Below are 17,820 nucleotides of genomic sequence, written 5' to 3'. Positions count from 1 at the left end.
TCACCTCACTGAGCTTTTAGTTTCCCCATCTGTAAAATGAAAATGATATACACAGGTTGTTGTTAGGATTAAGTGAGATGTTTGTGGTTTCTTTGCACACAAGTGCTTAGTTAAAATCAGATGAATCTGATTGTTACCTTACCTCATAACTGCTTTGTGATCATCTTGAATCCACATCAGAATCACTTGGAGAGTGTTTTTGATGCCCTTGGAAGCATGCTAAGTGAAAGAAGCCAGACACAGAAGGTCACGTATTGTGTGATTGCGTTTATATGAAATGTCCAGAATAGATACATCTGTAGCCATGATGCAGAATGGTGGTCACTAAGGACTGAGGACCTGGGAGAAGCTGTTTAGTGATAAAGAATTTTCCTTAGGAGTGATGGGAATGTTTTGGAGCTGGATAGAGCAGGTTGTACAACATGGTGAATGCTCTACAAACCACTGGACTTTTTCTTTTCTTTTCTTTTCTTTTTTTACAGCTTTATTGAAGTTTAATTGTGCAGTGAACTGCCTGTATTTAAATTGTATAATTTGAAGAGCAACACAGTCAAGACAGTAGACACATCTCTTGCCTCCCAGACCTTCCCCATGAACTTTTTTAATTCCTCCTTTTCACTCCATCCTTCCTCTCATTAGGCACTGTGGTGTTGTTTTTTTTTTTATAGATTACTTTTTGTCTTCTAGAATTTTATACAAATGGAGTTATTCAGTATGTACTAGGTTTTATCTGGCTCCTCTCACTTAGCATACTTGAGATTCACTTAGGTTGCTGTACATATTAATACTTAATACTTTTATCACTGAAAAGTATTCCCTTGTGTGAATGCACCACAAATGATTCATTCACTTGCTGATGGACATTTGGGCATTTTTTACTTTGTGTGATTAAAACTACAGCTTCAGTGGGTGTTAATGTGCATGTCTCTGTGTGGACACAGTATCCCTTCTCTTGAGTAAATATCTAGGAGTAGAGTGGTTAGGTCCTAGGATCTATGTGTGCTTAAACCCTTCTTGACCTCTGCAGAGTTAGGCTTGATCAAGTATTTGAAATGCTATGGACACATTTGATAAGCAAAACAACGGGATTTTTGCAATGGGGAAGCTACTGTTAACTTTGAAAACTGAAAACAATCTTAAAGTGGTAGGTGGGAAGCTTTTTAGAATGGAATTAAGAAAAACTGAAGTGAGAAGTTTGGATAGGGAGTGTCAATGACTTGAGTTTGCAGTGAAGAGTAGCAGAGAATGAAGTGGTATTTAGAAGGTATGTAGTATTCATTTTTTAATGGGTAATTTTATGTTATGTGAATTGTACTTCAGTTATTAAAAATTTTTTTTTGACGTGCAGGTCACACTGTAAGCCACATAAATCAGCATCTTTGTGAGTGGGACCTGGGCACTCACTTTTTAAAAATCTCACCCAGGTATTGTAGTATGTAGCCAGTGAGGAGTCATGATCTAAGTAGGGTTGGCAAACTTAATCTGTAGAGGGCCAGACAAATATTTTCAGCATTGAGGGTCACAAAGTCTCCATTTTCACTCTTCAACTCTGCTGTTGAAGCATGAAAGCAGCCATCATCAATATATAACAAACGAGTATCATGTGTTTCAATAAAACTTAAAATAACAGGCAGTGGGCCAGAATTTGCTCACCATTGGTCTAAAGGCTAGATGATGGAGAACGGGTTCCAGAGCCTTGAGGGGGATAGAATGTAACCTCGTAGGCAGAGCCAGATCTAGAACTCTGTCCCTTTGCCCACTTTAGTTCTTCACATTGGACATTCTTATTTGAGAATAAATATCTTGGAAACAAGATGTTAGAAAGCCAGGACTTATACTTATTTTTAATTCCAGCTGCAAAAGACAAGGAAAAGAATAAAGAGAAGAAATTCAAAGAGTTTGTGAGAGTGAAGCCAAAGAAAAAAAAGAAAAAGAAAAAGAAAACCAAACCTGGTAATTTTTCCCCTGGGGTGTTTCACTTGGGTTTCTCACCATAGGTTGGGAAGGGATTGCTCTCTCTCCTGGCCCTGAGATTGCACTGAGGAGAGGAGGGGCCAGCAAGCCTTTTTTTTTTTTTTTTAATTTTTAAAATTTCTTTTCAGCATAACAGTATTCATTGTTTTTTGCACCACACCCAGTGCTCCATGCAATATGTGCCCTCCCTAATACCCACCACGTGGTTCCCCCAACCTCCCACTCCCCGTCCCCCAGCAAGCCTTTAAGGGAGCTTGTGGGATCAACCTAGCATGGACCTTGCAGGGGAGGAGTGTTCATCCTGAGCGTTTCTGGGCCACACTGTCATCTAGGAAGGCCTTCTTTCTTGCTGCATTGGCCAGTATGATGGTACTCTTGTCATAGGGTAATGTGAAAGCATTATAGTAAGAGAAGATATACAGATGAATGACTGTATTTGTTCGCACACGCAGCCTTTTTTTTTTTTTTTTTTTTTTAAGATTTTACTTTTAGGTAATCTCTACACCCCGTGTAGGGCTCTTACGACCACAAGATCAAGAGTCGCGTGCTCCACCAACTGGACCAGTCAAGCACCCCTTGTACACTCAACTTTTTTTTTTTTTTTTTTTTAAGATTTATTTATTTGAGAGAGAGATCTTTGGGGGGAAGGGGCAGAGGGAGAGGGACAGAGTTTGTTTTTTTTTTTTTTTTTAAGATTTTATTTATTTATTTGACAGAGATCACAAGTAGGCAGAGAGGCAGGCAGAGAGAGAGAGAGGAGGAAGCAGGCTTCCCGCTGAGCAGAGAGCCTGATGCGGGGCTTGATCCCAGGACCCTGGGATCATGACCTGAGCCGAAGACAGAGGCTTTAACCCACTGAGCCACCCAGGCGCCCCAGGGACAGAGATTCTTAAGCAGACACTGTGTTAAGTGTAGAGCAGTGTAGAGCCCAACGTGAGGCTCCATCTCGTGATCCTAAGATCACAACCTGAGCCGAAAGCAAGAGTCGAATGCTTAACTGACTGCTTCACACACAAGCCCTACACACAACTCTTAAACACATTATCTTTGAACCCTTTCAATAAAGGATTTACTTCTCAAAGAGTGTGTGTCTAACTCCTACAAAGATGTTAAGAAAATCAGTGTTCAACCTTGGGAGCCAGAGGGTTGCCATGTTTTATTCTTTTTTTTTTTTTTTTTTAAGATTTTCTAAAACTTAATGTATTTATTTGACAGAGACACAGTGAGAAAGGGAACACAAGCAGGGGGAGTGGGAGAGGGAGAAGTACACCTCCCGCCAAGCAGGGAGCCCAATGCGGGGCTTGATCCCAGAACCCTGGGGTCATGACCTGAGCCAAAGGCAGATGCTTAATGACTAAGCCACTCAGGTGCCCTGCCATCTTTTATTCTTAATATATCTTTTGGCTTAGAAAAACAGTCTTATCAGAAAAAAGGGAGAAGGGTTAGGGTGAGGAGGAAGCTTTTGGATTTGAAGTTCTTGGAAGTAGCTAGAAGTATTAATCCCTAAATCTGTCTACCACACCCCTTTCTAGTTGAATTGATCCTCTGCCCTTGGAGTTGTTTGAACAGTGGAGCTGTTGGTTGGGTGGGACTGATTCTGGAATGCCCTGATGATATTTGGGTATGCTAATTCCTTTTTCATCCTATCTTCTAGAATGCCCTTGCAGTGAGGAAATCAGTGATACCTCTCAGGAACCTTCTCCACCTAAGGCATTTGCTGTCACCAGGTGCGGGTCCTCGAATAAGCCTGGGGTCCATATGAGCCCACAGCTCCATGGCTCAGAATCTGGAAACCATAAAGGGAAAGTGAAAGTATCCGGTAAGGAGACTGTCTGCTGACTTGTTCATTTGTATAGCAGTGTAGTTGGAGAAGGCTGGATTTATGTTGACACTGTAACTTACTCCCCAGGCCCTCTGCAAGTATAAGTCTGTTACATTTTAAAATAAAGAAGTATGTCAGATAAACCAAAGGCAATTAGCTGTGCCTTTCCTGAACTTCTCTTCTCTCCAACTTTGGTTTTAGTTGAATGCCTCTTAGGTTCGTCCAGGCCAGTAACCCCCAAAATCCATTATACCCCATCCTCTCGCATGCCTGCCCTTTTCATTGCTCCATTTCTTATTCATGGACTCTGCATCTAACCTGGTTGCTTGGGGATATCTGAGTCAACATATGAAGCTGCTGCTTTTCCAGCAATTTAGAGGTTGATTGTGAATTTGGAAAGAGTTAGCAATTATATGGAAAGTACTTGCAGCAGTGTCTGGTACAAAGGAAATGATCAGTAAATGTTAGCTGTAATTATAACTAATCAGGCACCAACATCTAGTGATTCTAGTTCTGATTATCCCTGGAATCTGCCCCTTTTTCCTTTCCTATTGTTGACAGAGTTTTAAAGGTGGCTCTGGATGGAGATTTAACAGTAAGCCAGGTCCTGGCTGGAAGGGATGAGGTTGAGGAACATCTTTGAGTCATTAGGATGATGATATGTGTAGTTCATGGGGCGTTGTAGCCTCTCTGCCGATGAGCTCTGTGACCTTGAGGTGCCACTTACTTTGGGCTTCGCTCTCAGTAAAATGAGGAATGGAATTCAGTTCATCACCAGACAGCATGCATCATTTGGGCTATTGCTAGATGACAGGCCCAGGGAACAGACTGGAGTTCCTGTTTCCCAGCTCTGTGAAAGTTCATAGAGGAGTGGGGCTGTAAGGTCACTTCTGCTCTTGACATTCTAGGTTTTTTAAAATTTTGCAATTATAATTTAAAAAAGTGACTGTTGTTTTTCCTTTCTTCTCAGAGGAAGATAATTTGAGTGAGTCCTCTTCTGAGAGCTTTCTTTGGAGCGATGAGGAGTATGGTCAAGATGTTGACGTGACCACCAACCCAGATGAAGAACTTGATGGGGATGACCGCTATGATTTTGAAGTGGTCCGCTGCATCTGTGAGGTTCAGGAGGAAAATGACTTCATGATTCAAGTAAGTAGAGCTTCCAGGAGACAGGCATAGGGAAACGTAAACTGGTCCTTGGAAGGAATTTGCAGGGACTGCAATTTGAGGACAGCAGACGTAGAGTCATGTTAGAAGCCCCAGCCAGGTAGGCACTATTACCAGCAGCACGCTGAGCTTATTACTTTATAGTTCAGCTTCCTCTGAATCTCAGGCTGGTGTAAATAGCCTATTATTAGAATGAGAGAGGACTTGAAACATCACTGAGTCTGGGACCGACAAACGGGAAGGGCCTTGCCTGTGGTCACACAGTGAGGAGTTGAACAGCAGGGATCCGAATCTCTGGAGTGGCAGTTGAATCTTCCTATGGTCCCTTACTTTCTCTCTGATGTAAAATTTCTATATGGCCTTAAGAAATGGAGGCCAGTTTCATAACTTGTCTGTTTCTTGTTCTTTATTTTCCTGACACTTGTATCTGTCATTTCCATCTCTGGGATGTGCCTGTGGGGTAGGCCTCCCTTTCTGCTTGGGGAGAGCATCACTGGCCAGCACCTGCTTGCCTCTGGCCCTTTTCTTGCTTTTAATGACAGTTTCAGTGAGGTGGCTGCTGGCCTGCTGACTTAATACCCCGCATGTCTTGGCAGCTGCCTGGACTGTCCAGGGAACCTGAGTTGTTCAAGTAAGTCATGGTTATATTGGTCAGGATTCTTTGGAAATTTCTTTGTTTTTCAGTAGCCTTCATGGTAACCTCTGGGAATTCAGAGTACATAAATGGTCTCAAATAGTATCTGATATTTATGACCTTTAGTAAGCCTTAGGTCAGTGGTTTTCAATCCTTTTAAATAACAGAACGCATTTTCTGAATGGATTCTTTCATAGAGCCACAAAATGTATAACAAGTTTAAAAGCATTAGTTTTGAAAGTTCATAATAGGTCATCTTCACTTTTGAGTTCAGAAATGTGAATGGTGTGCTTTTTCCCATGAAGTCTGATATGCAATCAGGTTTGTGTGTGACAGTTGCCATCTTGAAGTATGTCAGTGATTCAATAGTTTTCCTTTTTGTGAGACATGGCCATTTGTATGGGTGACTTTTCCTAAACAGCATGCTGTGTAATCACTGATTAATGAGATGGGAAGGAAAGCTTTGTTCCAAGTGTAGCACAATGCTGAGCTAGCCTAGCAGTACAGAGTTATGGATACTGGTGGGTTGTGTTGTTTTAAGTTTAAGTTTGGGAAACATTTGAATGTGCATTTTTGGTTTTAATTTTTAAAAATAGTCTTGTTTTTAAAAAAGATACTCATTTGCAGAACCTCTGAAGCTTAGTGGACTACAATTTGAAAACTCTTATATAACATGGAAACTATCTAAGTAGAAGTTTTTTTTTTTAATTTGGTTTTTGAAAGGATGTTGAAGATGGTTAATTTCTATCCTGTCTCTCTGGGCATGTAGTCAGTTCTGGGTCTTGGAAGTCTGATTTCATCTTCATTTGTCCGTAGAAATCTTTGGTGGGTGAGTAATGAAGGCCCTTTCTGGCAGGGCTCTTCCAGCTCATCAGTAGAAGAGACCTAGTTCTGATCTACTGTGTTTTCCCACTGACTTTTCTATAAGTAGCAAGGATGATGGGGTGTTCAGGGAGGTAGACCTTGGTGTGGCATTATATGGTATGTGAGGAAACTTAAGTTTGGAGCTGCTGAGGCCATACCAGGTGTTATAGGACAGAGTCAGGAACTGCTTTCATCTCCAGCTTCCCAGGCTCTGCATGACCTTCCCCTAGCTCAGCTCAGCTCAACGCTTGTGGCTTCCTATGGTATTGTGATGAGCTCACTTCAAAACACCTTATATTTTGCTGTAGAAGACTTTTCTCTGCTGTCCCCTTGCTGTCTAGAGCTGGCTTTGTGGTATAGAGGGACAGTTTTTGACTTTCTCTGTCATTATGAGCAATGTACCTTTTCCACTCAGTAACTTTAGTAAAAGACATACATTTGGAGGGAGCTCTGGAACAAATGTAATTTAAACTTTGTAAATATATTCATCATCTAGTTTTAAATGTATTTGTCGTCTAGGAATGTTCAGTGATTATTTTTTAAATAATTTTTTTTACTTATATTGGTAATTTGCACTACGCTAAAATACATTTATTTTTTAAAAGATTTTTATTTATTTATTTCTCAGAGAGACACAGTGAGAGAGGGAACACAAGCAGGGGGAGTGAGAGAGGGAGAAGCAGGCTTCCTGCTAAGCAGGGAGCCTGATGTGGGGCTCGATCCCAGGACCCTACGATCAGGACCCAAGCTGAAGGCAGGTGCTTAACACCTGAGCCACCGTGGCGCCCCTACTCTAGCATATATTTAGAGTTTATTTCCTAGAAGAGGCATACATTGCTTTAGAGGAGTAATGTTCTCTGATCATTTTCATTATTTGATTGGTATTAACATTATTCAAGTAAATTATTATTTGATTTTATTTACCAGTGGCAATAATTTAAATCATTGGGAGGTTAAAGTCTTAATTAATAATCATGAATGTTTGAGAAATCTGGGTACCACATAAAAATGAACCTCAGGAATTCCATTTGATATTTAAATTATTTTAATTGTTACAGGAAAGGTTTGGGCAAACGCTTTCTTAAAGGGCTAGGTGATAACTATTGTAGGCTTTGAGGGTCCTGTGTTCTTTGTTGCAGCTACTCAGCTTTGCCCTGGTCAGCCATAGGCATTATGTAATAAATGAACATGAATGTGTTCATATGATACTTTACTTAGAAAAACAGGGCATGAACTGAATTTAGCCTCTGGGTGTAGTTTGCCCTAGACTAACAAATATATATTAGGTGCCAAACCCAGTAAAAGTTGTGTAGCAGTTTTAACCAGAAGTCCACTTTAAAAGCTTTGTTTTAAGATTTGTATTATTTAGTTGTTGCTAGCTAGAGCATTCATATAGTTCAAAGTCCAAAAAAGTATATATGGGTTTGGAGAAAAAAATCTGACCCCCAGCTTGCCTTCATGGGAAGCACCCTTTGTCAGCTTCTTGTGTAGCATTCTGGAAACACTCCATGGCTCAGCAAGCAATAACAAATGTATTCTCTTCCTCCACACCACCTTTTCAATTACGTGGTAAAATGACATAAAATTGACCATTTTTAAGTGTATGTGGCATTAGATGAATTGAGTACATTTACATCGCTGTGCAACCATCTTTTTTTTTTTTAAAACACAGTTATATAGTATTTTCAATATCTTTTCTCATTTAACAATATATGTTGAAGCCTATTTCATTTCAAACAGAAAAAAAGCTTCTTTATTCTTTTTTATGGCTGCATCATAGATGGATCATCATTTATTTAACGCTTCGCATGTTGATGACATTTAGATGGTTTCTAACCTTAACAGTAATGTAATGAATAATTTTGTGTAAGTACACCTGTTGGACCAAGTTTTGAAAGTAGAATTCCTAGGCCACAGATAATGTGCATGTATAATTTTGATAAATATTTCTATTTGTTGTTAGCAATATTATATAAACTCTCTGTGGAGGCTGTGCCAGTGAACAGTCTTAGGAGCACCCTTTTCAGTATAGGTTATCATCAGACTTTATCTTTGCTTTTCAGATAAGAACAGCACTTGGGTAGCTCATTCCACTGAGCGCTCAGCTCTTGATTTCAGCTCAGATCATGATCTCAGGGTGGTGAAATTGAGTGCCTGGTCAGGCTCCATGCTCAGCAGGGAGTCTGCTTGAGATTCTCTCCCTCTCTTTCTGCCTCTCCCCCTGCTGGCACACCATGAGTGCTCTCTCTCTCAAATAGAAAAAATCTTAAGAAAAAAAAGATAAGTGAAAAAATAGTCTGTTGGTATAGCCACTTTGTAATTTTTTAAAAAAGATATTTATTTGAGAGAGAGTGGGCATGAGCCTGAGCTGTGGGGGAGGGACACACGGAGAAGGAGTAGCAGACTCCCAGCTGAGAGGGGAGCCCGATATGGGGTTCGATCCCAGGACCCTGCTATCATGACCTGAGCTGAGGGCAGACGCATAACTGCCTGAGCCACCCAGGCGCCCATGTAATTTGTTTTTTTAAATAAATTTTTAAAAATTTCATATTTGTAGCATTTGGAAAACACAGAAAATCACAAAGAAGAAAACAATTACCCAGATTATTTTTACCTAGAGATAAGCAGTGTTAATATTTTGGAATACACATACACATATATATATATAAATGAAAATTATGCTCTGTAAATATTTCTTCATGAGAATAACACTTTTAGGATAAAAGCAAATGTTTATTATAAAAACTTCAGGTAGTACATTAAATGTATAAAGAATTACTTGATATTTATATGTAATCCCCAAACTTAGAAATACTAAAGTATCTACATGTTATTGGTCTGGTTGATTTCACATTAATTATATTAACTCAAATAACTATTCATTAATTCTTTTAGTGGTTGATTTGAACATCTTTTTTCTTTAAGAATTAGATATTTTCCTTTGACCTGTCTGTTCATGTCCTTTATCCATTTTTCTGTTGGATGGTTGGTCATTTTCCTACTCATTTGTATAGGCTTTTTTAGACCTTGTTTTGTATTGGCTGCAAAAACAGTTAAAACTACTTGTACCCACTCTGTCATCTGTCAGATTTTTTGTTTTTATGAGTTGACTATATCAAACTTTCCTTTAATGGCTTTTGAAATTTAAATAACAGTTGCTTCCTCATTGGAAGTTCATAAAAGTTTATAGAAAAATTTGTAACAGAATTTGCTCGTGGTTGATTCTGGTACTTTTAAAGTTCCACTTAATCTTCTTAAAGTGATGTAAATATTTGGTCCACCTGGAATTTATCCTGGTATAAGGTGTAAGGGCCATAACTACCCAGTTGTCCCAACACCATGCCCTGTTACTGAAATGTCACCTTCGTTTATTTTATTTCCATATGTGTTTGGATTGCTTTTTAGATTCTCCTTTTCCATTGATCTGTCTGTGTATTTGCTTATACAATTCTATTTTAATTATTTTACCTTTATAATATTCTTAAAATATCTGATAGGGCTTGTACCCCCTTTTGTTCTGTTTTATAAATTTCCTATTAATTTTAGGATCACCTTCTATCCAGTTCTACAGCTATTCACTTACTCTTTATTTGGTACTACATTATTTTTACAAATTTACCTAAGGAGAAAGGACTTCCTTTTGATGACTCCTGCTATCTAAGAATACGATATTCCTTACCATTGACTTAAGTCTTTGTGTCCTTTAAGTAGTTTAAAATTTTCTTCACAGAGATCTTGTATGTTTTATTCTTAGATATTCTTAGATATCTTAGATATTCTATTCTTAGTCTCGGGTTTAGTCTTTTCAAATTTTCTTCACAGAGATCTTGTTTGTTTTATTCTTAGATATCTTAGATATTCTATTCTTAGTCTCAGGTTTAGTCTTAGATACTTTATCTTTCCTGTTATTATTCTTGTTCATTTCTAAATTTAAACTTTTAAAAATGAATAATTTTTTTAGCCAAACCCATACGAAAAAAGTTATTTTGAAGTTTTCAACTTAGCTGTCTTTGATTGAATTTTAGCGAATCCCAGTTCTCAAGAGATTTCCAAACTTACTGGTGAGACAGACATTCATTCTTAATTCTGTTTTCTACAGCTAACTCTTTGTTATTGTGTGGTGTTTACTTTTTCCCTGAGCCTTTAGTTCCTTCATCTGTAAATTAAAGAATTTGCATCAGATTTTAGCTAATGTCTGTCTTCCAGCTTTGCCTCTGTTGATTCTGATGCAGTTGGCTTCCTAGGGGATTATCTGCCAGGAAAGCCTTCTTGATGCTAGGGCCTATCTGGCTCCAAATGTCTGAGCTTTGGAGTTTGGAGTTTAGTCCCTTGTGGCCAGGCTAGTGGCCCACCTTCAAGGCCATGCTGGGAAGGAAGCTCATTGCCCGCCTTCCAGAGCTGTCTGTCTGTTTGCATAGTTAAAAGTCTTAGGGTCCTGGTTTGAGATTCCATGAAGTGTCCTCATATCTCATTTGGCATGGTATCTCATTTGGCATTGTTTTTACTTTCCATTCCCTCCAGACCCTTAGCCCTCAGGCTTACTATCCTCAGGCCATCCACAGGGGTGCCTTCATTATCTGCTCCTTTCTTTCCCTCTGGCCTCCTGCCCCTCCTCCCCACTCTCCCTCTGGCCCCTTACCCAAGTAAGGCAGTGGAACTAGCTTTGCTGTTAGCCAGGCCTGTGTTCTGATCCACTGTTGCCTCTCCTCAGCTGTGTGACCTTTGGTAAGATTGAGAGAGAATAAACTCGAAGTGCTAGCATGGGATTATTCCAGGAGGTATCAAAGTAAATTAGGTTGCCTAGTTGTAGTAGTAATAGGTGCATGAAGGCTGTGTACTGGGCTCCTTGATGGGAGTTTTTATATATGACCCCATAATTCCTCACAAACAGCCCCCATGGTCAGTAGGTGAGTACCCCATTTTGCAAGTAGGGAAGACTGAAGCCCAGGGAGAAGTGACCTGTGTAAAGTCATACAGCTAATGAATGAGCTATAATTCAGATTCAGGTTTTTGTCTTTCCAGTTTAATCTTCCTCTAGGAACTTGAACATTTCCCCTCTGTTCTCATAATGTGATCAGAAAAGTGAAAGTCTCTAGAAATGGGAGTGAAAATAGTCATTCTTTGAGATCACTGTTTTATAGATCTAAATGGTCTTCATCTGTGCTGTCTGGTACACCAGCCACTAGCTTCACGTGGCTTTTGAGCACTTAAGTTGTGGCTAATAGGACTAAGGAGCTGAATTTTAACTTAATTTGTTAATTTAAATATAAAGAGCCACAGGTGGCTAGTGGCTGCCACCATGGCCGGCACAGTTGTTGATAAGGGGTTGTAGCTCGACTCCTGAGTAGGTCATTTGGGAGTCCTCTCCCTCCCCTTTTCTTCTCCCTCTCACAGCCCCTCCCCCCCACAGTGCATCTTGCTTTTGGATGGAGGATACCTTCTGAGTTTAATTTTTATTGCTTCTTTAATTCTAACAGTGTGAAGAGTGCCAGTGCTGGCAGCATGGGGTCTGCATGGGATTACTGGAAGAAAATGTGCCTGAGAAATACACCTGTTATGTTTGCCAAGACCCTCCAGGTAGAGATTTCTGGAGTCAGGGATATTAACAGTATGTAACCTTTTTCACAGCTGGCCATGGAGCAACCTCACTGTCTGTGATATTGAGACTTATTTCGTCGACATTGGCTAGACTGACTCCTCCTTGCCCCTGTTGCTAGCTCACCTGGTGGACTGCTGTCCTGAACTTAGCAGTGAGAGAGTATGTGGGAAGCCTGTGGAAAGCCTGGCCTTGAGCTAGAATTACTTTTTTATTATAGTAAAAATTATATGAGATCTACCCTCTTAACAAATTTTTAAGTGTACAGTACAGTATTGTTTCTGAACTATAAACACAGTGTTGTACAGCAGATCTCTAGAACTTTTTCCATCTTGCATGACTAAAACTGTAAAAAGCTGTGGAATGCTTTCCAGATTTGCCTGTCATCCTTGCCTTGCTTAGGTGCCATGCCACTCTTCTCTGTATTGAGCTAGTTTTAGAATGTGTGCTGCTGGAGCAAGCATCTTTTCCTGTTACTGAGGGTTCATGAAGATGTGGGCTCTGTCTTTGGCTTTTTTAGGAACCTGCCTCTGCTCCCTCTGGTGGCACCTGCCCTCCATTGCATCATTGCCACATGGAAGAGAGAGAGGCCCTTGAGGGGAAGGGAAAAGGTGTTTTGATAGGGCTTGACTGCTACCCAAACCAGTGAATAATTCCTTCAACAGGATCATTTAGTTTCATTGTTCCATGGCCACATGACTGGCCTGTGGCTCTTGGATTCCCTTTTCCGGAAGTCTTATATATCTGTGGTTCTTGTCCTGCTGTCAGTGGGATGGTGGTATCTTTTCCCTTCACCACCTGTAAGGTTTCTCCCCTTGGCTCCAGTTCCATGATCCCAAGGCTAGGCAAGGCTAGACAATGCTTAAGTGCCTCTACTTCTGTGGATCCTTTCTGTCCTATGGGGTGGTTCTGGGGGGAGTTCCTACTCCTGTTTTTGCTTACGATGAAGAAATTGATGCCCAGGGACATGAATGACTTTCCCAATCTCATAAAGCAAATTGGAATTAGAACTGACTCATGGGGTCAGATTTTGATTTTGCTGGTTGTGTAGGGAGGGGCTAATCACTGTAGTTTGTGTTCTAACAGGTGTGTCCTCTTGAGATCTGATGACCTCTGTTGTGACACTATATCTCCTTGTGCTAGATTAGTCCATAGATGGAGAGGGATCTGTTTCTCTCTTTATCCCAAGGAAAGAATATGGTCAGAAGATGAGTCTGTGAACCACAAATTATTATTAATGGGCAGGATCTGAGAGACCACTTAGTTCAGCCCTGACATTTGATAGGTGAGCAAATATAGGCCCAGAAGGGACATGACGGGGCTAAGATCAGCAGCAAGTTAGTGCCAGATAGGAGATGAGAACCATGTTCTTTGACCTTCGTTTTGTAGAGCAGGTGGGACTACTCTGAATCCTGCTGCTCAGGCCACTTGTGCAGCAGCTGCCTCTGAGATGCCACACATAATCCCTCGGGCTCCTTAGCACTGCTTAAAAATCTCTTTTGTCTACTTTATTATCTCCCACTCCTCCCCTCTCTCCATTTTTCCCTTTTTACAAATCATGCACCCCATCTTCATCAACTCCTCTCTATACTTGCTGAACTTTTACAACTCTAACTGCCAGTGCTGTAAATAGACTCCTCCTGGAGTCGAATGCTCTGTGTCCTTTACATTCATATTTATAGCCTGTGTTTGACTCTGCCGTGTCTTGGACCAGAAGTTTAACCTAACAGATTTATTCTTTAAAGGTTACTTAAAGATGTTTTTTACAGAATGGAGGTATATCCATACCATGTGTTTAGTAAAGCTAGAAAGAGCCCAAGGACCTTGATAGGAATTATGTGGGTTATTTCAGGGTTTTTATAGATATTGGGAGGTAAATGGTTGTCTGGTTGAAAGCTGTTCCTTGAGCATTTGGAGCAGGAAATACTGCCGAGTCACATGTAGTTGTTTTCAGTTCTTCCTAAGGATCCTTGTGATGAGCAAGACCACTAAAACTATCCAGTTCCTCTGTCATTGTAATAGATGGGAGATGGAGGTTCAGAGAAGGGAGGGCGCCTGTCTGTTTATATTTAGTAAGGCGGTGTAGGTGGCAGTTGAAAGGGGGACTTGGAGCTTCTTTCCACTTGATAAATCCATTCGAGATGTCCTTTACCAGATGCTGGGGATACAACCACAGACAAGATGGTTCCTATTATTCTTGATCTTAGTGGGGTTGGGCCAGAAACAGGTGTCAAAATAAGTCAAATAAGCAAAAAGATGTTAGATAGGGTTGAGTGCTTTGGCTGGAGAGTTTAGCATCCAGATAGGGAATGAGTTAGGAGGTGTTGAATTCTTACTTTGAAGGTAACAAAAGGCCTGAGGAAGTGGAAAGATGCCAGTCCTTCAGGGGCTCTAGACAGAGGATGCTAGAGCATAGATCCTAAGACTGAAAAGATGGATGTGTTCCAGGAACTGAAAGGAGACCATTGTAAGGGCTGTGAGGGTGGGGCAAGGAGGGCAGGAAGGATCTGGGTCCAGTTGGTTCATTAGGCCAGTGTTAGGGCTTTTTTTTTTTTTTTTCCCCTGTATGCAGTGAGAAGTCATTGAGGGTTTTAAATAGGAGATGCAATGATGTGATTTAAATTTAAAGAGATACCCAAGTTCCCATTCCACCTCTGGCCTGTTCTTAGGAGATCAGGAAATTTACATGTCTTATTGCCTTATTTCCCATCCCTAATTGGAGCCCAGGATATAGTAGGTACCAAGTAAATGTTTATTGGATGAATAAATAAAATGAACACAGGAATCCATCCTTCCAGTAATTTGTGTGATATTGTACAATGATGCAGGGGTCTGGGTTTCCTTCAGGCCAAGTATTAACTCTCTCATTGTCACTGCTTTAGGTCAGAGGCCTGGCTTCAAGTACTGGTATGACAAGGAGTGGTTGAGCAGGGGACATATGCATGGCCTGGCCTTTTTAGAAGAGAACTACTCCCACCAGAATGCTAAGAAGATTGTGGCTACCCACCAGCTTCTTGGCGATGTGCAGAGAGTGATCGAGGTTCTCCATGGCCTTCAGCTCAAGATGAGCATCTTGCAGTAAGTGTGGCACCTACAGCTTTGAGGATGAGGCTGATTTGACATGGTTTGGCGGGGCAGAGTGGGGTGGTTGGTGGGCGGGAGGATAAATTTGAGATTGGAAAGCCACAGAATCAGTGATAAGACCAATGAGTTTGAGACCTTTACTAAAAATTTTCAGTTACTTCCCAGCCTTTTGGCTAAGGTCAAGTGTAGTGTCTGTTCTTAGCAGTTTAATATCTAATATGTCCTCTATCCAAGGACAATACAGTAAATGGATTTTGGAACTAGGAGACGGAATGGGAGCTTGCTCCATCCTCTCCATCCATTGATCTGGTATTGCAGCTCTTCCAGGAAGGGTGTGCCCCCTCAGGGGGGAAAAATATGTCAGTCTCACAATAAACATTCTTTTTTTTTTTTAAATTCAACCATATTGAGGTAGAATTTATATATAATTAAGTTTGCTCATTTTACAGGTTCATTGAGTTTTGACGGCTTGCAGCTGCCACCATAATCAAAATATGGTGTATGTATTTGTAATTTAGTTTGTTTACTGTTCTAGGGTATAGTTCTGAATTTTTTTATTGTGGTAAAATATGCATAATATAAAATTCGTGTTTTATAAATTTGTAAATAGTCTTAACTATTTTTAATATATAGTGCAGTAGTGTTAAATAAATTCACCTTGTTGAAACCAATCTCCATAACTCTTCCTCTTACAGAATTGCAACTCTGTATGTTTTAAACAACTTCTCTCCACTTTGCCTCCTCCCCACCCCTGGCAACCACCATTCTACTTCGTGTTTCTGTGAATCTGACTACTCTAGATACCTCATATAAATGGGATCCCACAGTATTTGTCTTTTTTGTGACTAGCTCATTTCACTTAGCATGGTGTCTTCAAAAATTCATCTGTATTATAGTCTGTATCAGAATTTTCTCCCTTTTTAAAGGCTGAATAATATTCCATTGTAGGTAGTGTTGGATTTTGTTTATCCATTCATCCTTAATACCCTTGACTGGTAAACAAAGTAAAATTGAAAGCTGCTGGGAGAGATAATATTGGCAGGCCTGCTGTCCAGCATAGTGGTTGCTCAGTAAGTCTTTCTCTTCATGGTTTGCTCATGCAAAGTTTTAAGTGTTCTAGAACTGGACTTTTGGCTTTTAGGGACTTGAAGTTTCAGGAGTGAAATTGAGTGTGAATTCCGGCTTCTGTGGCTACATTCTATGTGTCAAGATGATCCAAGTTCCTGTAAGCTCTGAGAAAGACATGTAGCTCTTATTGGGGTCCCTTGTCTTTCATAATGTACCCCCACTTTACCAAATAGTGATTTGGGACCTTGCATGAGGCAGCTGCTCTCCCATGATTTCCATGGGTAGAGTCAGGTCTAGAATTCCAGGCCTGGGTCCTGTCAAGTACTTGGCCTAACCTTTCTAACTTCCTCTCAGTGTTCCATGCATTTTCTTCTGGTATCAGCACAGTCTGTGTCAGACAGCTTCTCTTATGTAAATATTTCTCAGGTTTTCCCATGGACTTGCTCGTAGGGGGCCATCTTAGTTAAGACATCAACAATGACAGACTCGTGCCATAAATGAGTTAGGCATGACAGGCTCCTCAACAAGATTTCCTTTGTGCAAGTTAGTCCTGGAGGACCCTCAGCCTCAGACAGAGTGTCAGAGCCCTGGGTTGGAAAACCGGGGATCTGCTTGCCCCCGCATTCTGGTGCAGAAGCGTGCTGACTTCAAGAACTGGCACAACAAGGAGTGGTTGTGCAAGGGCACATTCAGACATGGTATATATTGGTTTGGGTAAAAGCTAAGGTGCTATAACAAAGACCCAAAAAACAAAGGCTGAAACAAAGTGGAATCTTCTTTGTCACATAATGAATGGTCCATGGGTAGTCAGGGCTCCAGGCCAGGGAGGTGGCCTTTTTCCAGGATGCCATCTGGGGACCTGGGGACTTGGGTTCCTTCTCTCTTATTGCCCTGGCATTCCATTGGGGCATTCTCATCTGCATGATCAAAACAGCCTCACCAATACCTCAACTGTTCTAGCCCCCCGGTCAGGGGAAAGAGGGGAGAGCAGGCAGCTTTTTTCACGGACGCACCTAACTGCAGGGAAGGCTAGCCATATGGTCTGTTTGAACCCAGGAGGGAGGATTGAGGTGGGTATAAGAGAAGGGGAAAATAGTTGCTGGGGAAAGTTTGCTATCACTGTGACACTATCTGTTGAGATGAACCAAATCAAGTGACAGCCCTGGGTAAGATATCAGAGATAAGCTGGGGGCACCTGGGTGGCTCAGTCAATTAAGTGTCTGACTCCTGATTTTGGCTCAGGTCATGATCTCAGGATTGTGGGACTGAGCCCCTTGTTGGGCTCTGTGCTCAGTGATGAGTCTGCTTGAGATTCTCTCTCTCTCTCTGCCCTCTCCCCCCACACTCACATGTGCTCTCTTTGAAATAAATCTTTAAAAAAAAAATGGCAGGGCACCTGGGTGGCTCAGTTGTTAGGCGTCTGCCTTCAGCTCAGGTCATGATCCCAGGGTCCTGGGATTGAGCCCCGTATTGGGCTCCCTGCTCCTCAGGAGGCCTGCTTCTCCCTCTCCCACTACCCTGCTTGTATTCACTCTCTCGCCGTGTCTCTCTCTGTCAAATAAAGAAGTAAAATCTTAAAAAAAAAAAAAATGGCAGAGACAGGCTTTTCCC

The 17,820-nt window shown here is 41.0% G+C and overlaps 1 protein-coding gene and 1 non-coding gene across 5 annotated transcripts in view; both read left to right on the top strand.

The window, feature by feature from the left end:
- Positions 1-17,820, top strand: part of PHF20 (PHD finger protein 20) — a 140,319-nt gene that overhangs the window by 111,919 nt on the left and 10,580 nt on the right. For all 4 annotated transcript variants that reach the window (XM_032858754.1, XM_032858755.1, XM_032858753.1 and 1 more), the window contains 5 exons: positions 1,855-1,953; positions 3,629-3,793; positions 4,767-4,945; positions 11,939-12,038; positions 14,940-15,135. In XM_032858754.1, the coding sequence (XP_032714645.1) occupies positions 1,855-1,953; positions 3,629-3,793; positions 4,767-4,945; positions 11,939-12,038; positions 14,940-15,135 (739 nt within the window). The remainder of the gene's footprint in view (positions 1-1,854; positions 1,954-3,628; positions 3,794-4,766; positions 4,946-11,938; positions 12,039-14,939; positions 15,136-17,820) is intronic.
- On the top strand, positions 15,295-15,484 carry LOC116868803. Its single transcript, XR_004382889.1, has one exon. It is a non-coding gene; the product is annotated as a U2 spliceosomal RNA (small nuclear RNA).

This window comes from Lontra canadensis, unplaced genomic scaffold, assembly GCF_010015895.1.
Source record: "Lontra canadensis isolate GAN:19392208 unplaced genomic scaffold, GSC_riverotter_1.0 scaffold16, whole genome shotgun sequence".
In the NCBI taxonomy this organism is placed as follows: Eukaryota; Metazoa; Chordata; class Mammalia; order Carnivora; family Mustelidae; genus Lontra; species Lontra canadensis.
The sequence above is the reverse complement of the archived record's forward strand: the minus strand, read 5'-3'. Positions and strand labels throughout refer to the sequence as shown.